Here is a 20,349-nt window from a genome sequence, read left to right as displayed (position 1 = left end):
CAAAGGACTTTTTGTTTAGGGGGCCTGGGTGGCTCAGTGGGTTAAAGCCTCTGCCTTCGGCTTGGGTCGTGATCCCAGGGTCCTGGGATCGAGCCCCACATCGGGCTCTCTGCTCAGCAGGGAGCCTGCTTCCTCCTCTCTCTCTGTTTGCCTCTCTGCCTACCTGTGATCTCTGTGTGTCAAATAAATAAACAAAATCTTAAAAAAAAAAAGGACTTTTTGTTTATGACAGCCTTCCCAACTTCCTGCTTTCCTTTATCATAGAGCGTTCCTCTCCTTTGTTCTGTGGACTCCGTAGCTGCTGGTCCTGAGTTGCAATTCTCTACTATTCCCACGATTTTTTTTTTCTGGTAAAATAACTGGTAGTTTCATTTTTAAGGTTAACATATTTTATCTCATTACAATAATCATATCTTTTTTTTTAAGATTTTATTTATTTATTTGACAGAGAGAGATCACAAGTAGACAGAGAGGCAAGCAGAGAGAAAGGAAGGGAAGCAGTCTCCCCACTGAGCGAGAGCCCGATGTAGCACTCGATCCCAGGACCCTGAGATCATGACCTGAGCCAAAGGCAGAAGCTTAACCCACTGAGCCACCCAGGCGCCCCAGTCATATCTTTATATAGAAATACGATGTGCATGAAGTGTGTCCAACCTTCAGAGCACTATCCTCCTTAATAATACTTAGCACCAAGGAGTATTGCAGAATTTTCCTACTCTTAATTTTGAAGACTTCGGTGAGTATATTTTTCCCTTTCATTCATTCCACCAATTAATCCTTGTGAGTTTACTGGGATTCAGCATTGACTAGACGAACTCTGATCCTGACAGAGCATTGTTTACTAATTTCAAATACCCAATTTCTGTTTTTATGCCCTCAGGTCCTGCCTGAGTCCTAACCGAATCTTCTCCCTTTTCTCCTCCTCTGTGCTGGCTCCAGATCTTTAAGATGTGACCCTTTCCCCTCTCTGGAGTTTCCCCCAGTCTTGATCCAACCACCCACTGCCCCAGGTCATTCCATTTTTGCTCTCCTCTCTGCAGTGGGCTTGTTCTGCCCCCCTCTTGTTCCTGTTAAGAGTAATCAGAATTACTTACTTTTCCCATTTGAGTCTCACAACACTTTAGAAGTAGCTCATTTCTATAGAAGGGACAGGCTATAGGCACTATACTGAATGCCTGTCTTGGTGGAGTTGGAATTAGAACTCGTGCAAGGAAGCAGACACGGACCACTGTTGCGTTCCTTTTGTAGTCACCTTCCCCTCACTTGGAAGTTAGACCTCCTAAACTTCTCGCTAAGGCATTGTAAGAGGACCACAAAACACAAACTTGGACTTTTCCAAGCCCTGCCATGACCTCTCTTGACTCAGAAGCAAGGAAAACTTTTTTTTTCTTTCTTTTTTTGGCAGTGATCGGGCTCTGGGTTGATGGTCAAGGCAGAACTGAACGTTCCACAGTGGATAGATGGGACAAACCAAAGGGTTGAGAGTGTTATCAAGGTTTTCAGTGGACAAGTGGAAAGACAGGGTTGCTATTACTTGACGTTGAGAGGGTGAAGTCAGGAGTTTGATATGTGGCATTTTAAAAGTATGTATAAAATAGCCAGGCTGAGAGAGCAAGTCTCATACGATCTGGAATCCAGGGTAGACGTGTGGGGCTGTGGATGGAAATTTGAGCCTTGAGTGCATCAACAGTACTTAAAATGGTGATGCACCGCTACCACAGAGAGAACGATAAGAAGACAGAAAGAAACCTGAGAACTGAGTCTCGGGATCCTGGAACAATTGGAAGTCGGGATATGTGGAAGGCCAGACTCGTCCTGGGAACCACCACCATGACCGTCTAAACTCAAGAACTACATTTCCCAGAATCCTTTCCGCCCCATGTTTCCGAGTTCGAGGCTGTTTTGAAGTCCCGCGAGATTTAGAAGGCGGAAGTGAAGCGGAAGCCATTGCTCTCAGGAGGCGATTGCGGCTATACACATGGGCAGGGGAGGGGTCCGTCGTGGCTTCGTCTGGGCTGTTGGGGACTCTCCGCTTCCCCACCGCAGACCGGACCTGCTCTGTGTACTTGGCGTCCCTTCACCTGCAGCCTCCGTGACCTCCACTCCACCCGATTCTGCCCTCAGCCTTGTAAGCTCTGCTTTCCTCCCTTAACCCTTAACCCTCGGTTTTCCGAGAACGGGAAAGGCCCGTAGGCAGAGACGAGGAAATGGGTTCAGGGACCTGGGACGGGAAAGCCAGGCAGCCGGGCGAGGAGTGTGCTTTGAACTCTGATCGGTGGTATGAAACGCTGGTACGCGAGGACCGAAATGTAGGACCCCCGTGTTGATGACAAGGGGAAGGCAGTGGTGATCTGGTTTTATTTATTTATTTTTTTAAAGGACTCCTCCGGGTGGAGAGGGAAAAGCCCCACGGAAGTGAATTCAGGACTTGATGGTGCGGTCAGGAATGGGAGACCGCGAGGATAGAAGCAAATATTCCTTGGCTTTGCGGTCCATTTTCTCCCGGCATTAATAAGAGGCACACTGGCTTTATGTAACATTTGTATTGAATGTTGAATAAATTTTTAAAGTTTCTGGTGCACTTACTGTTAGTTTAGTTGACTCGCGTAAACAGCCTATAACTAGTTTTAAAAGTTCACATCAAAAAAAAAAAACCCACTTCCCTTCAACATTCTGTTATTTTGAGACTTATTCATTAATATTTGTTGTGATTATTAATATTTTGCGTTGATTTTTATCGTCTTACGTGCTTGCTATTTATCCTTTTGACTTTCAGGTTTTTTTTAATTGGAATATAAAACATACGCCAAAAAGAGTACTAAAACACACACATTCTCCTTTTTTTTTAATGGTTTAATCATTTTTTTTTAAGATTTTATTTATTTACCTGTCAGAGAGAGAGAGGGAGAGAGAGAGAGCGAGCACAGGCAGAGTGGCAGGCAGAGAAGAGGGAGAAGCAGGCTCCCTGCCCAGCCAGGACCCCGATGTGGGACTCGATCCCAGGCCGCGGGGATTATGACCTGAGTGGAAGGTAGCCGCTCAACCAGCTGAGCCAGATTAAATCCAGGCGTCGGGGTTTAATCATTTTAATATGATGAGAATAATGGAAATTTATGACCCACTTAGAGTAGAATGGAATAAAAGCACTAACAAAGACATAGGATGATGAAGTGTGGCAATCAGGGCCGTTAGATAAAAGGATGGTTAATGACGTGGTTAACTAATGTCCAGCTAGTGTCCAGAACCCACTTCACACTTTTGCTGTGCTAGACCACAGCTGCCATTCTTGTTGGGGGAATAGGAATCATTTGTATCAGCCTCTCACACACATTCTCTTTGTAAAAAATGTATGGACAAATACACACACACACACACACAGTCTAAAGCGAATCTACAGACCAGACCAAAAAGAGATGATAAAATCCTTGGAACCTGGGTGCTCTTCCTGCATCTTCCTCTTTCCCCATGATTTCCTTTATGGATTTTACTGCTTACATGTTTTTCAAAAAAAGCGCATTTCCTAATTTTGATAATTATTTGTGAATGGACTCCCATTCTTAAGTGTTTTCAGAAATATCCTTTTTTCCATTAATGCAAGTACAGTTTTTAATTTAGAGATTTCTAAGTCTCTTGTAGATGAAGTAAGTACATTTAGCCATTCTTTTTCAGGCACTTCATGGCTTAAATTTTAGAGTCTGCGAAGTTCCGCATACTGGAGTTTTATTTTCAGGTTGCATGGAATCTGTATATGAATTTGGATAATATTGGCATAATTCCGTTGTATCTTACAATTTATGTCTTTTTATTTATATACTGTAATGCCTTTCAGGAAAGGTTTTTTTTTTTTTTTTTTTAAGATTTTATTTATTTATTTTACAGACAGAAATCACAATTAGGCAGAGAGGCAGGCAGAGAGAGAGGAAGGGAAGCAGGCTTCCTGCTGAGCAGAGAGCCCGATGCGGGGCTTGATCCTAGGACCCCAGGATCATGACCTGAGCGGAAGGCAGAGGCTTTAATCCACTGAGCCACCCAGGCGCCCCCGGGGGCTCTTTCTTTAAGATAGTAAAGGAGGCTCCCTTCTTTTCCTAGTTCAAGAGTTTTTCCTCTTGAATGGTTTAGGTTTTTAACAAGTGATTTCTTTTTTTTTTTCCTTTTGGCATCTACTTTGATATGTTTATCTTGTGTATCTCCAGCTCCAAAAACAATGGCTGGCTTATGGTAGGTGCTTCTACTGTAGTGCATTGAACAAATGAGTGAATACTTTGCTTTTCTTATTTATCTGATAATGTTGAGAATTAAACCAATTGATTTCTTAGTGATTCACTACATTTGTCTTGAAAAACAGCTTTTGAGAAAGACAGGCACTACTCTATCGATTTTTTGGCTTCTGTCTGCTAGTTGTTGGTTATTTGGATCTGTGTGTGAGTAAAATGGGCCTGCGATTTTCCTTTCTGTGTCAGGGTTATGCCAACCTCATAAAATAGGGTGGAAATACTCCCACTGTTTTCTAAACTCTGGAATATTTTGACTAAGAATAGAATCAGTTTTTCCTTAAAGGGGAGCTGTGCCAGAAGAACCATTTGGGTCTGGAGTTTTCGTTGTGGAAATTTTTCGAGCTCTTGATTCAATTCCTTTAAGGGTCTTAGGGATGTAAGAAGGATGTTAGGGTTCAGAGCCGACAGCCAAGAAAGGATTCTTGAGACGTTTTTGGTAAAAAGAGGTGGTTTTATTAAAGCACCAGGACAGAAATAAATAAGTAAATACAAATTTTTTAAAAATTTTGAAAAAGCACCAAGATGGGACCTGTGGGTAGAAAGAGCTGCACTGGGATCATGAGGAGTGGCCCATTACATACTTTCAAGTTGGGTGGGGGTTAGGGATAGTGTAAGTCTCCCAGGTATTTTGGAATCAAGGTTTACAGGATTCTGAGGTTCTGCCTATTGTTAGGAAAAGGTCATTTATTTAGTAAACCCGCAGTCATGAGACCCTTCAGATGTCCATCCGTGGGACATATGCTTGGAGGATGATTGTCATCGTGTATCTTGGGGGATAAAGGAGATGAAGGAAGTTTCTGAAGGAATTTTTATATGTTAAAGTAGACTTACAGGATCGGGCTAAGATTGACTTTTGCTCTTAGCAGAGTGTTAATTAACATCATAGCAGTCCCTAGAAGAATGTCACTCTGCCTGTTTCAAGGACTTGGCCAAGAGGCTGTAAGTAGTAAGGAAATTTAATAATTTTTCTTCTGGCTTTGTTTGCCTCATCAGTAGGGCATCTAAGTTCTTTATTTCATTATGGTGAATAAAATATCTTTAGAAATTTATTCCTCCTAGGGGGGTGCCTGGGTGGCTCAGTGGGTTAAAGCCTGTGCCTTTGGCTTGGGTCATGATCCCAGGGTCCTGGGATCAAGCCCCGCATCGGACTCTAAACAGAGAGCCTGCTTCTTCCTCTCTCTCTCTGCCTGCCTCTCTGCCTACTTGTGATCTCGGTCTGTGAAATAAAAAAATAAAATCTTTAAAAAAAAAAAAAGAAAAGAAAAGAAATCTATTCCTTCTAAGGTTTAAATTGTATAGTCAAAGTTGTTAATAAAGTTCTTACTATATTTTTAGTGTTCATCACATCTGTAATGTAATCCAGTTCTTCCTTTTTTATATTTTCCTTGTTTAAAAAATAAATCCTGCCAGAATTTTGTCAGTTTTGTTTTTCTTAGAGAACTTTTGGCTTGATTGAACCACTTCATTGTATGGATGTTTTCTGTTTTAGAACTTTTCGGTTCTTTATAGCTTTCTTCCTTTTACTTTTTTGGGATGTTTCTTTCCAGTTTCTAACATTGGACACCTGTCACATTCCAGAGGATTCCAGTGGAAAGTCTTACTGCATTTCAGTTCTAAATATTGAATATTAGGACTTCTTTGACATATGAATTATTTAGGCTTCCCCCCCCCCCTTAATATCCATTGCCCTGACAGTTTTCTGGTTGTCTTTTGGGCATTGTTTGCTAACCTCATTGCGCTGTTTTCATAGACAGATGCCATTTTCTGAGACACATCGTGCCTGTGTGGTTGCATTTTATAGTAGGTGCGGGATACGGTTTCATCCCGTTCAGTCTGCCTGTAGTTATTGAATTGTCTGCTCGAACAGTATTAGTAAGAGCTTTGCTGGTGGCTTTGTCCATTTGCAGAGTTCTGCCCTTTTTTATTTTTTTCATGTGTTTGAGGCTGTGAAAACATATATACAGCTTTTTCTTGAATTATACCTCTTTGTTCTATAATACCTCAGTTTTCTCGATGAACCATTCTGCCTTAATCCTTTCTGTCCAATTCTAATATGTTTAAGCAGCTTAAAAAAAAAAAGTGTGTGTGCCCTGTATATCTTCTTTTTATTTCCATTCTTGTTGTATCTTTGTGTTTTAGATGGCTCTTATAAACAGCATATAATTGGATTGTTTTTAATCCATTCTAAGACTATTTGTATTTTGGTTGAAATATATTTAGTTGTTGAATTTGCCCTTTTTCTGTTTTTTTCTTTCCTCTAGCTGTCTTTGATTTAAATATTTTTCTTTCATTTCACCTTTCTCTCTGTGTATTTTTAAATAGATTTTATTTATTTATTTGCAAGCAAGGGGGTAAGGAGAAAGACGAGCAGACTCCATGCTGAGGGCAGAGCTCGACATGGGGTTCAGTCCCAGGACCCTGAGATCATGACCTGAGCTGAAATCTGGAGTCAGTTGCTAAACCAACTGAGCCACCCAGACACCCCTTTCTCCTTTTTGAATTTATTTATGTATTATTTACCCTGAAGACATTGGCCTTAGAAGAGAGGGCAGACATCTCCATCCTTGTTAGTAATAGGAGAGGAGGAGAATATCCAAGACCAGTTTGGGAAGGAATTTCGGTAGAACTGGAGACTAGAGGGTTAGAAATACTCCTTTTTTTTTTTTTTTTAAAGATTTTATTTATTTATTTGACAGATAGAGATCACAAATAGGCAGAGAGAGAGGAGGAAGCAGGCTCCCTGCCGAGCAGAAAGCCCGATGCGGGCCTCGATCCCACGACCCCGGGATCATGACCTGAGCCGAAGGTCTTTAACCCACTGAGCCACCCAGGCGCCCCAGAAATACTCTTTTTAAAGTCAAGTATAATTTACATTGAAGACAATTTATAGATGTTAGATCCAGTTTGATGACTTTTTTGACCATTGTGTATGTTGTGTAACCACTAACTAAAAAAATTAAATGAAAATATGAAGAATATTTCAGTTGCTCCCAAAAGTTCCTCTTGTTTCTCTCAGTCTCTCCATCTCATACTCTTCCATCGAGATAGCCGCTTTTTTCTGGTGACCAAAATAAACAAGTTTTGCCAACAACCGAAATAAGCTTGCCTATTTGTGGACGTCAGATAACTGGAATTAGAGCATTTTTTGGTGCCTAGTTGCTTTTTTAAAAAAGATTTTATTTGAGAGAGAGAGAGGGAGAGACAGCACAGTGAGGGATAAAGGGAGACGGAGATTTCTCTCTGAGATGGATCCCGATGAGGGGCTAAATCCCAGAACTCTGGGATCAATGACCTGAGCTGAAGGAAGAGGCTTAACAACAACCAACCGGATGCCCTTGTATCTAGTTTCTTTTTTTCTTTTTCCTTTTTTTTTTTTTTTTTCTGAGATTTATTTATTTATTTGAGTGAGAGAAAGCACGAGGTGGGGGAGGACCAGAGGGAGAAGCAGATTCCTCCCGAGCAGGGAGCCTGATGCAGGGACTAGACCCTGGGACTCGGGGATCGTGGCTTGAGCAGAATACAGATGTGTACCCGACTGAGCCCCCAGGCACCCTTGTGTCTAGTTTCTGTTGGCATTGTAGGCATTCAGCCATGTTGTATGGCTCAGTTTTTGTTCTCAGTATTCCATCCTACACACCACGATTTCTTTACCCATTCTGCTGTTGAGGTAGATTGTTCATAGTTTGGGGCTGTTGTGAAATCAGATTGCTGTGAACATTTTTGTATAAGTCTTTGTAACATGTTTTTAAAAATTTATTTTGGGTAAATTTCCGTGAATGGAATGGCTGAGTCAAGTTGGAAGTGTACTTTTTTTTTTTTTTTTAATTTCTTAGAGAGAGAGAGAGAACAAGTAGGCAGAGCAGCAGGCAGAGGGAGAGGGAGAAGCAGGCTCTCTGCCCAGCAGGGAGCTGGATGTGGGACTCGATCCCAGGACCCTGGGATCATGACCTGAGCTGAAGGCAGAGGTTTAACCCATTGAGCCACCCAGGCGCCCGTGAAAGTGTACTTTTAAGAAACTGGCAAACTGTTGTCCAAAGTGGTTGAACTATTTCAACCTCAGCCATCCATCTTTTCCAACATTTGATGGCATTTTTTTCATTTTGGCCATTCCAGTGGATTGAAATCTTACATCTTCAGTTTTGTTTTACATTTATCTGATGACTAATGATGTTGACTACCTCTGTGAAACTTATTGGTCATTCAATAAATTTTGTGAAGTGTCTTGAGCCCCTTTTTTTGAGTTGAATTTTTTCTAATTTTGTAGGAGGTCTTTATATACTCAGAACATGAACTTTTCATTAAGTGTATGTACTACAAACATTTTTTCCCAACCTGTGGCTTGTCTGTTCATTTTTTTAAAAACTGAGGTATAATTGGCATAGCATTATATTAATCTCAGGTGTACAGTGTAATGATTCAATATTTGTGTATGTTGCAAAATGATGAGAATAAGTCTATAGTTAATATCATCACCATACTTAGTTAACAGATTTTTTTATCTTGCGATGAGAACTCTCAAGATCAACTCCTAGTGGATTTCCCCTCAATTTTCTTAAACTGAAGTAGAGTTCACACACCATGTTACAGTAGTTTGGGATATAAAAACCTTACGCTTCGCTCACCACACGTCATCATACGGTGTTACTGCAGTACCTTGGACAGCGTTGTACCCTTTTCCTTACCTGCCTTCAAATATATACTACAGCATTATTAACTATAGTCACCATGCTGTGCCTTATATCCCCAGGACCTACTCATTTTATAACTGGAAATTTGTACCTTTTAACCCCCTTCACCCATTTAACCCATCCCCTGCCTCAGGCAGTCACCAGTCTGTTCTCTATATCCACGAGGTTGTTTTCTGGTTTTTCTTTTTCTTGTGTTTCATTTTTTTGTTTTGGTTTGGTTTTTGTTTTCTGGTTTTTCTTAAAGATTCCACATAGACGTGAAAACATAAAATATTTATTTTTCTGTCTGCTTATTCTAAGACTGCTTATTTCGCTTTGTTTATGCAGTGATAAGAGAAAATGCAGTTCCTTTTTACCCATTGAGTTCTTTCAGCACCATTTATTTATTTATTTATTTATTTTTAAAAGATTTTATTTATTTATTTGAGAGAGAGACAGTGAGAGAGAGCATGAGCAAGGAGAAGGTCAGAGGGAGAAGCAGACTCCCTGTGGAGCTGGGAGCCCGATGTGGGACTTGATCCTGACCGGAGCGGAAGGCGTCCAATCAACTGAGCCACCCAGGAGTCCCTTTCAGTACCATTTATAAAGAAGACTTCTTTCCTTCCTGAATCGCTTCGTTCTCTTACTGAAAATAATTTGTGCACATGTAGATTTGTTTTTAACTCTGTTCTGGTCCGTTGACCTATTTGTTACTCATTCCAGTAACTCTTCATTATTGTGGTAACTTAGAAGTGTGAATCCTCCAAATTTGTTTTTCTTTCTTAATATTATTCCAGCTTCCCTAGATCTTTTGCATTTTGTTATACATTTTTTTAAAGATATTATTTGTTAGAGAGAGAGCACAAGTAGGGGGAGCGGCAGGCAGAGGGAGAGGCAGGCTCCCCACCAAGCAAGGAGGCTGATGCAGGACTTAATCCTAGGACTCTGGGATCATGACCTGACCTGAAGGCAGACGCTTCACCAACTGAGCCGCCCACACATCCTGTATTTATTTCCTTTTTATCTTCCGCCCCCCTCCCACTGCCCGACCCTGAGATCAAGGCTTGAGTTGAAATCAAGAGTCAGATGTTTTTTTTGTTTTTTTTATTTTTTTTTAAAAGATTTTATTTATTTATTTGACAGAGAGAGATCACAAGTAGGCAGAGAGGCAGGCAGAGAGCCCGATGCGGGACTCGATCCCAGGACCCTGAGATCATGACCCAAGCCGAAGGCAGCGGCTCAACCCACTGAGCCACCCAGGCGCCCCAAGAGTCAGATGTTTAACCAGCTGTTCCACTCAGGACCCCTGGTGTACATTTTGGCTGTCAACTTCTAGAGAAGAAGCCTCCTAGGATTTTGATAGGGATTGCATTGTATTGACCGGTACACTTAGGGAGAATAAATACTACCTTAATAATAATGACTCTTGTAGTCTCTGAAAATGATGTTCCTGTTTAGTTATTTAGGCCTTCAGTATTTTTCACCAGTGTTTCACAGTTTTTGTTGTCAAGGTCTTAAGCAGCTTTCAACTTACTCCTAGGTATTTTTTTAGGCTACTGTAAATGGCTTTTTTCTTATATGTTTCATTTCCCACTTCTTTGCTGAGGTATGTTTTTTTAGTTGAGATTACTGTGAAATGAAAATAAGGTGATTTGTTGAAAGTCAGAGTAATGATAAGTCAGTTTGTGACTCAGGACAAACTGGTAGGATGTGTACGTGGTTTGGGGGAGGTTGTAAGGTCAGGTTGCATAGTATGCTTTTCTTGAATGTAGGTGCTCCTTTCCCGATTGAGTTTTGAAAGTTTGGGGTTGTGTGCAGCATCATTTTGCCAGGTACCTTCAGAGAGGGGGTAAATGGCTGAAATCATCCAGGGCCGGTCTTTTGGTCAGTAGTAGTTACAATGGGCAGAGAGTCATGGATGTTACAGACCCACGGTGACTTCTGGCTGGGTAGGTAGGGGTGGTGAAAAAAGGTGATTTGCTGTCAGGGAACAAGATGGTAGGTACCTGGGTGGCCTGGAGTCCTCTCTCAAGTGGGAGAGTTTGGGTGAAGTGTTATGGAAGAGGTTTTGTAGAGAGTAAGATTTCTGAATCAGTATCTGCAACATGAAGCTGATTCCAGCGACGAGAAGGCCTGGTCTGTGCCCAGGGTGGACATGTTGGTGTGTGTATGGAGTGTGCGGCCAAAAGGCACTGGAGATTTGAACACGTGGTAATAGGTGGACCATCCCATGGCCGCTAGAACCATCTGAAGCCATGGTGAGCCTTGAAGTTGAAAGGAAGAAGAGAAATTGGAGCCCAGGCATTTACGAGTAAGGGAGTCTGACTGAGCTGTGCTCGGGGACAGATTACTTGGGAGAGTGGATCTGAATCTTACTTGAGGCACATCAGGGACCTTCCCTACATTGCCTGGAGAATTTCCTGAAGATAAAGGCCCATATTAGACAAAACTTGGCTGCTCTAAAGAGAAGATGCTGGAAAGCAAAAGTCACAGTTGTCCTTTGAGCCTGAGAGGCAGAAAGCCTTGGACTGCGCCTAGTAAGTCTTTTTCTCATTTGCTGCAGATGCCTGCTCGAAGAGTCCCGTGACAGCGGGAGGGACGCCTCCTACGGCCAGTGCCCTGTAGTGCAGGCAGATTGACAGTCATCCTCACGGGATGGCAGCCCTTGGTCTGTCTCCCACATGTGGTAAGCTCTGGGTGTGATGAATGGATGCCCTCAGAAGTCAGCTCTCGTGGCCCCTGGATTTCACAGAGGTCAGGGTTGTGCAGGGCCAGAGGGAGGGCTGCCAGAGAGCATGGAGGAACCGAATAGGGGTAGGAGCAAAGTCTTGGTAGCCTCCTATTGGCTGTGTCTGATTTGGGGTCTTTGTGGGTCTGGGTGAAGTAGGGATTGTTAGTCGTTGGTTTATAAGGAAGGACTATAATGGGCAACCCTTCATTAGTTTTTATTACTATTATCGTTACTAAAGATTTCATTTTTAAGTAATCTTTGCATCCAGCGTGGGGCTCAGACTGCCAACCCTGAGATCAGGAGTCACGTGCTCCACCACTTGAGCCAGCCAGGCGCCCTGTTGTATTGTTTTATCCATTTATTGCTGTGGTGAATCTGAGTGAAGTAGCAGCTCTGCCTCTTAGAGCTTTAATTTCCTCACTCATTGATGGAGCACATACATCACTCTCTTTGTGGGTATGGAGCCCACCATCCTTTCTCTGCCCCTGCGTGGAGCAGGGCTGCTCTGGCTCACTACAAGACATGGCGTGTGTGAGAGACAGGGCTGGGCACCGCGCGCCTGGACAGCGGGGGTGCGCCAGTTTCCTGATCTCTGAGTGTCCGGCAGGCTCTAATCCTCGTGGATCTGCTCTTCTCCAGCTGTGTCCCCCCAGGACCTCGCCTATATCTGTAAGTCGGAAGTTCCTCCTCCTTCCAAAGACCATTCCTGTTCTCAGGACGTGGAGCTGTTCGCTCGCAATGGCCTGGAACGCCGTGTGCCGGCCGGTGTTGGTTCTCAGGTAGGAGCTCTCTGGGCCCCTAGGGGTGGGAGAGGCACTTCCTAGAATGCCCCCAGCACCACTTGTTCGAGTTCTTTGAGAGCCTCAGCCAGGCTGATCAGAGCCTGATCAGGGCACTGGGGGGAAAAAGCCCGAGCCGGCTGCAGTGTTCCCCGCGATATCAGGGACCTGGTGGGGGGAAATGAATTTGTGTAGCGGGCGGATCTCTCATCATAGAGCTCAGAAGGCTCAGGCTAGACATGGAGAGAGCTTTGGTCCCATGTCAGCAGTGTTTGAATTTGAAAAGATGAGATCATCTCCTAGGAAGAATCTTGAGGACTGGCTTCTGGAACACATTCGAGACCCCAGAACCCCATCTGAAAATCCCGTGTGTGGAGTATCTCCTGCCCAGGCTTCAGCCTCAGCCGTCTTTTCTGTGAACGTGATAGGCTGGTTTCTTAACTGACCCCAAATGTGTGTGGCAATTCAGGAGTCAGTGACTTTCCAGGATGTGGCCGTGGACTTCACGGAGAAGGAATGGCCCCTGCTGGATTCTTCTCAGAGAAAACTATACAAAGATGTGATGCTGGAGAACTACAGCAACCTCGCCTCTGTGGGTAAGGCTGGAATCATTTCCGTACTTGGGCCGCAGGTGTTTTTGTTCTAAGTACTTGGTGTGACCCGGGAGCTGTGGGGATTTGGAACATAATTGTGATCAAGCCCACCTGGTGCTGCCCCCCGCCCCACCCCCAGCGTCTCCTGGTGGTTGTTGAGACCTGTTTGTTCCCTTGACCTTAGACGGTGTCACGTGTGTCTGAGTTAGGAAATCCTCATTCTTTTGAAGGGCAGTGCATGTGGGTGTTGGTGGTGTTGTGTTTTATGAAAGCCTTTCACTGTGTTCCTTAGAAATTTGGCACCATCATCTTGCTGCTCCTAAGTCAGACTTGTCCGTCTTCAGAACACTGAAGACCAAAACACTGACCCCAGCATAACGGAGGGCTTGTCCTCTCCACGATCCTCAACACACGTCTTTCCCCGTGAGTAGGGTATCAGGTGGGCAAACCCAGCCTCATCTCCCACTTGGAGCAAGAAGAGGAGCCGAAGACCGAGGAGAGGACACTTCACCGAGCCACATCTCCTGGTAAGCAGCAGGCAGACGCAGGTGCTTCTGGGTACCTGCTGTATTCGGTGATGCGATGGAGGAAATGCTTGCCGGTACCTGTTTCATTCAGTGATGGGATGGAGGGAGAGCCACTAGGAAATGTCACCCAGGGAAATGTGAGCATGAACCCTCCCCATTCTCTCACAGGTGCTTTGTCTCCCTGTCCTCTCCAGTGTGTTTGCCTATGTGTGCATTTCTTTTGTCGCTTTCCCTTACCTACTTACTTTTTGCTGAGATAGAACTGACGTGACCCTGTGTTAGTTTCCGGGGTACAACATAATGATTCAATATTTGTATGTATTGCAAAGTGATCGCCACGGTACGTCTCATTAACATCCATCGCCGCACAGTTACAAAAGTATTTTTTCCTTATGAGAACTTTCAAGATTTACTGTCTTAGCAACTTCCACTGCATTACAGTATCTTTAACTGCAGTCACCATGCCGGGTGATACATCTCCAGGACTTATTTCATAACTGGGAATTTGTACCTTTTATGTCCCTTTTGTCCCCCTTCACACCCATTTTGTCCACCCACCACCTCTGACAACGACCACCAATCTTCTCTGTATCCGTGAGCTCGGTTGTACTGTTTTTGGGGGAGAGGAGGGTGGTTTGGTTTGGTTTTTGGTTTTTGTTTCTTAGATTCCACACTTTGGTGAGATCTGGTATGTCTTTCTTTGTCTAATCCCACTTAGCAGTATGCCGTCCATCCTATTGAAAATGGGGAAATGCCTTTCTTTTTTATGGCTGAATAATACTCCATCGTCTGTATATACCACATTTTCTTTACTGTTCTCTACCGAGGGGCACTTAGATCAGTCTCATTGCCTTGGCTGTTGTAAATGATGCTGCTTTGAATGTGGGGATGTGGATGTCTCTTCAGGGTGGTGTTTTTGTTTTCTTTGGGTAAATTACTAGAAGCTGAATTGCGTGGAGTCCCCTTTAAATCTGACATGTCCACATGAACTTTGTCCCCTCCTTTCACACTCAACATTCCTGGTCATACTTTTTCCGTTGTTATCAGTGTCCGTCTTTGAAGAATTTATTCCTTAGGGAATCAGGTTGAATGTCCCCCCTGTCACTGGCAGATGTCTCACACAGCCACGGTTCATAGACTTCTTTTTTTTTTTTTTTTAATTTCTTTTCAGCGTAACAGTATTCATTATTTTTTGCACCACACCCAGTGCTCCATGCAGTACGTGCCCTCCCTAGTACCCACCACCAGGTTCCCCCAACCTCCCACCCCCCGCCCCTTCAAAACCCTCAGATTGTTTTTCAGAGTCCATAGTCTCATGGTTCACCTCCCCTTCCAATTTCCCTCAACTCCCTCCTCCTCTCCATCTCCCCATGTCCTCCTTGTTTTTTATGCTCCACAAATAAGTGAAACCATAGGATAATTGGCTCTCTCCGGTTCGTAGACTTTTTTCGTCACATGTGTGTTTCTCCCCTTTGACATCACCTTTCCTTCTTTAGGGTTCATATTGCAAAGAAATCCCCCCTGTTTCTGTCACTACCATCTCACCATCTTCTTTCTCCAGCTAATATTTCTCTCCCCAGGTTAATACTTGACCAATTTGTTTCAGATTGGGAGACTCCATCTAAAAGCAAATGGTCCATCCTCATGGAAGATATTTTTGGGAAGGAAGCCCCCAGCAGTGTGATAGTGGTAAGATTTCCTTGGGATGATCCCGGGTCTCGCGTGCTGGGAGGAGACAGGGGCAGCCTCAGAGAAGCAGATCTAGAACCAAGTGAGTGGCCTTCCCTGAGGGCCGGTTGTTTCAGACACTGACTGTCACAGCTTAGCGGGGAAACTCGAAACCTAGCCTTAAATTTCTTGGCTTAGGTTATGACAACCAACTCTTTCTGTAACTGTGCCTCAGATAGTAAGTGTTAGGGCTGGATTCAGATTTAAACGGTTAACAAAATATGCATGCAAAAAGCTTTGTGAAGGTCTTATCCGTGGAGCCTTAGGGGGTGGCATCCCGCCCTCTTTTTTTTTTTTTAAAGATTTTATTTATTTATTTGATAGAGATGACAAGTAGGCAGAGGGGCAGGCAAAGAGAGAGGAGGAAGCAGGCTCCCCGCTGAGCGGAGAGCCCGATGTGGGGCTCGATCCCAGGACCCCAGGATCAGGACCTGAGCCAAAGGCAGAGGCTTTAACCCACTGAGCCACCCAGGCGCCCCGGTGTCCCGCTTTTTATGCGATCGAGCCCAGATGGGGAAGGAACAGGGTTTTGGCACTGCAGATCACAAGGTCACTTGTCACAATGACGCGCTTCTGCTTCCGTCCGCTCGTGTGGGGATGACCAGATGATTTATAGGAACGTGGCGAGTTGTGGGAAGTGCCTTAGTCAGCGTCCTCTCTTAATCAGCAGGAAAGAACTCATCTTGGAGAGAAATCCAGCGAGTACGCCCACCTGTTTGAAGTCTTCAGCGTGGGCTCTCCTCTTCCCCAGCAGATGGGAAGGCGCGCTGGCAAGAGGCCCTATCACCGCCGGGACTGTGGGGCCGCTTTCAAGAACAGGCCCCATCTCGCCCAACATGTGAGCATTTACAATGGGAGGAAAATGCACGAATGTCACCAGTGCCAAAAAGCCTTCACCACGAGCGCGTCCCTCACACGACACAGGAGAATACACACGGGGGAGAAGCCCTATGAGTGCAAGGCCTGCGGGAAGGCCTTCAACGACCCCTCTGCCCTCCGGAGCCACGCGAGAACTCACCTCACGGAGAAGCCCTTTGACTGCAGCCAGTGTGGAAATGCCTTCCGAACCCTCTCCTCCCTGAAGATACACATGAGGGTTCACACCGGGGAGAGACCTTACAAGTGTGACGAGTGTGGGAAGGCATACGGCAGGAGCTGCCACCTCATTGCCCACAAACGGACACACACTGGAGAGAGACCCTACGAATGCCACGACTGTGGGAAGGCTTTCCAGCACCCCTCCCATCTCAAAGAGCACGTCCGGAATCACACCGGAGAGAAGCCCTACGAGTGCACACAGTGTGGGAAAGCCTTCCGATGGAAGTCGAACTTCAATTTGCACAAGAAGAACCACATGGTAGAGAAAACATACGAATGTAAAGAATGTGGGAAATCCTTTGGTGATCTCCTGTCACGGAGAAAGCACATGAGAATTCACATTGTAAAGAAACCCATTGAATGTCGACAGTGTGGGAAAGCGTTCCGAAACCAGTCCATCCTTAAGACACACATGAATTCTCACACTGGAGAGAAACCCTATGGCTGCGACCTGTGTGGGAAAGCCTTCAGCGCCAGCTCGAACCTGACCACACACAGGAAAATCCACACTCAGGAGAGACGCTATGAGTGTGCGGCCTGTGGGAAGGTGTTCGGGGACTACCTGTCCCGCAGGAGGCACATGAGCATTCACCTGGTCAAGAAACGTGTTGAATGTAGGCAGTGTGGGAAAGCCTTCAGAAACCAGTCGACCCTCAAGACACACATGAGAAGTCACACAGGCGAGAAGCCGTACGAGTGCGATCACTGCGGGAAAGCCTTCAGCATCGGCTCCAACCTTAACGTGCACCGGAGGATACACACCGGGGAGAAGCCCTACGAGTGCCTGGCCTGCGGGAAGGCCTTCAGTGACCATTCGTCCCTCCGGAGTCACGTGAAGACTCACCGGGGAGAGAAGCTCTTCGTGTCATCCGTGTGGAAGAGGCTCCAGTGACGCGTCATCTCGAAGGGAAGCCACGAGAGCTCAGACTGGGAAGAAGCGTTGTTGGTGTGAGGGAGGCAGGAGCACTTTGCTGAGCTCTCCTGGACACAGAAGAGTACCTGCGACAGGAGAAACCCGGTTTGTGTCATGGCTGGGGAAGAGCTGTCTCTTCGCATCCCTGTGCGCTTTGTGAGGACTCATGTGGGGGGCAAAGGCATAACCTGTGCAGAAGCCGACTGTGTACATCCAGCTCTTTCAGGAAAGTGAGGACTTCAGGGAGAGAAACCGCAGCTTCGTATTTAAGGTCAAAATGACTTTAGCACCACCTGGCACTTTCGGGGCATCTGAGTGAGCACAGTAGGGAGAACCTCTGTGAATCCGCTGTCTGGGCAGACCTTTGCCGGTCTCCTCTGTATTCCTCATAAATGCTAAGGAGAAAAACTTGTAAAGTAGGAATGTGCAAAGGTCTATACTAGGTCAGAAAACGGGCCCACTGCCTATTTTTGTATGGCTTGCAAGCGAAGAATGGTTCCATTTTTGTTTATAAAGATTTTGTTTATTTATTTGACACACAGAGAAAGATCACAAGTAGGCAGAGAGGCAGGCAGAGAGAGAGGAGGAAGCAGGCTCCCTGATGATCAGAGAGCCGGATGCGGGGCTTGATCCCAGAACCCTGAGATCATGACCTGAGCCAAAGGCAGAGGCTTAACCCACTGAACCACCCAGGCGCCCCAGTTGTTCCATTTTTAAAAGGCGAAAAATGTGTGACAGATACCATTTGCAACTCACAAAGCCTAAAATGCTTGCTTTCTGGTCCTTTACGGGAAAACACGGGCGGCCTTGGGTCTACAGCAGCAGCTTCTAACCGAGGCTGATTTTGCTTGTTTGGAGACATTTCAGGTTGTTAAAACTCGGGGGAGATCCTTCTGGCACAGAGTGCACAGGAGTCCCTCCAGCAGAGAATTACGCAGCCCAAAACGGCAGTATTGCCGAGGTTGAGAACCTTAGCCTGGGACAGCCCCTCAGTTTTTGTGAAATGTTATTCATGCTAGGAGAGGTTTCTACTTAAAACTTCAAAAAATACAATCAGTGTAATTCAGGGAACGTGAGAACCCACACTGTAGACAATCCCCAGGTGGAGATGACTTGAGCCACAGCCCCCCTCACTTGTGCTTAGGAGATTTCCTACCCTGGTGGAATTTTCCAGTGACCATAAAATTTCATTTGTCAGTCTTTATTCATGAAAACAGACCCCAGCTCATTAATTTGTAGTCTCTGTTTTTAAGATCATGCTCTACTAACGCTAATGCTTTATCACAGAAGGTTTGTATATAATATTTTTATTATAATTCCATTCCTGATACATGTTCATTTCCTTCTGGATAACTTACTTGACCAGTGGACTGGTTAGAATTATGTTACATGCTGTGTAACGTGGGTATTTTTTAATACCTGTTTATTATGAGGATCTAATTGAGGTGTATTGGATCACCACACAGTGTCTTCCATCCGATGGATCCTCTGGAATGTTCTCGGTCTCCTGTCCAGCCGAGAGTGACGTACACCTCTCATTGCTCTCCCAGTGTCTCCTCTTTATGTCCGGAAAATCTAGCTTTTGTCTAGACACATACGCTATTTTTAAAAGCCTCTTACGACTTTTCTGCGGTTAGTAAGTCTTTGTCTCAAAGCCTGGCTGTTGACAGATCAGCAGATGTCCCTGTGCGGGCTGTGAGAGAAAGTGCTCGAAAAGGAGTTCTCCCGAATTGGATTCCTCTGTGTTTTGTGTTGCTGTTTGCCCTGCTGCTCACCTTGCAAGGAAACCAAGTACCTAGTGTTCCAGGAGTGGTCATGGGACCATGAGGATGCAAGCCACAGGCTCCAGAGGAACCTGCAGAAAAGTCACAATGATCCTGGCCTCCCCAGTAGCTTCTTTGTCTCCACTAGCCATGGATTTGTTATTTCCAGACTTCCTATTACAGGAGAAAAAAAAATAAAACATTACTGGAGTAAACAGCCTTGGATATTTCATTGTTTGTCAATTTCGTACGTTTTTCAGTCGGGGGAGGGTTCCGCTCCTCCTGGTGTTTGCCGTCCCATACGTACACACTCAGTCCTTGGAAGGTTCTATAACTGCCGTCTGGGGGGTTATTACCGGCTTACACTCGGAACTGTTGGAAATGGGGTTTTTTTACATCTTTAAGCCATGTTTTAAAATTGTACTTCAAGTCTTTGACATACTTAAGTATTTAAGTTCCTGACTTGAAGTGTATCAGTTTTTACAAAAGCCCTAAGAAGCCAGTACCATCACTATGTCCCCCTGGCCAATGGAGAATCAAAGGCACGCAGTCCAGGTTCAGGCCGGTCCTAGTGCTGGTGTTTGAATCCACGCTTCCTCTTGTGTCGGGCCCCGTTCTGTCTATGCCCCACATCTAGAGCAGCGAATTGGGATTTTTGCCCTCATCGGGCTTACATTCTGCTTAGGGTAAGGCACCTGATAAACAAATGAGTAACTAGATATATCATATGTCAAGTGGTGGTACATACAGTGAAGGCAAAATTAAGCATGGCGCCAGTGAGGGAATGCAGGGATTCAGCAGACCTGTCAGAGTTAGCTCAGCCAGAGAGTTGAGTGTTTGAGCGGAGATGTCCGTGAACTCCGAGTGCGCCATATGTAATCGGGAAGAGCACCCTTGGCAGTTCATGGGCCGTGAGAAAGAAAACTCGGCCTGGGACCGCCATGCAGTAGCAACGAGGCCAGTGTGGCTGGAGTGGAGGAAGCTTGGGAGTCACAGAAGATGAGGCCAGAGCTGGGTCAGGATCCCGGTCTTGTGGGTTTCCTGGAAGGATTTTGCCTTTTATCTCCCACGTGGTAGGAAGTCAGTGGAGGGGTGGTGACTGTCCAATTTCTGTTTGAATCCCTGGCTTCGGAGTTGACAGACTAAGGAAGGACAAAGGACTAACAAGCCTGCTAGCAAGCCATTGCAGAATACAGTTAAGAGACACTAGGGACCAGACTGGTGTTAGCAGGGGAGGTCTGAGAAGCACAGGGATGAATGTAGCTGTTAATTTTCA

The 20,349-nt window shown here is 45.1% G+C and overlaps 1 protein-coding gene across 2 annotated transcripts; it reads left to right on the top strand.

The window, feature by feature from the left end:
* Nucleotides 1-1,937: 1,937 nt before the first annotated feature.
* Nucleotides 1,938-17,383, top strand: ZNF317 (zinc finger protein 317). Of its 2 annotated transcripts, none has more exons than XM_044254282.1 (7): nucleotides 1,938-2,128; nucleotides 11,505-11,627; nucleotides 12,312-12,451; nucleotides 12,921-13,047; nucleotides 13,476-13,571; nucleotides 15,178-15,260; nucleotides 15,970-17,383. In XM_044254282.1, exons 2-7 carry the CDS (start codon nucleotides 11,597-11,599, stop codon nucleotides 17,287-17,289), a joined length of 1,797 nt encoding a protein of 598 aa, XP_044110217.1. In that variant the 5' UTR covers nucleotides 1,938-2,128; nucleotides 11,505-11,596; the 3' UTR covers nucleotides 17,290-17,383. The 2 variants fall into 2 exon arrangements, with proteins under 2 accessions (XP_044110217.1, XP_044110216.1); XM_044254281.1 differs by having other exon boundaries at nucleotides 15,967-17,383.
* The last annotated feature ends 2,966 nt before the right edge of the window (nucleotides 17,384-20,349 follow it).

This window comes from Neovison vison, chromosome 6 (assembly GCF_020171115.1).
Source record: "Neovison vison isolate M4711 chromosome 6, ASM_NN_V1, whole genome shotgun sequence".
NCBI lineage: Eukaryota > Metazoa > Chordata > Mammalia > Carnivora > Mustelidae > Neogale > Neogale vison.
This window is presented reverse-complemented; position numbering and strand designations above follow the sequence as displayed.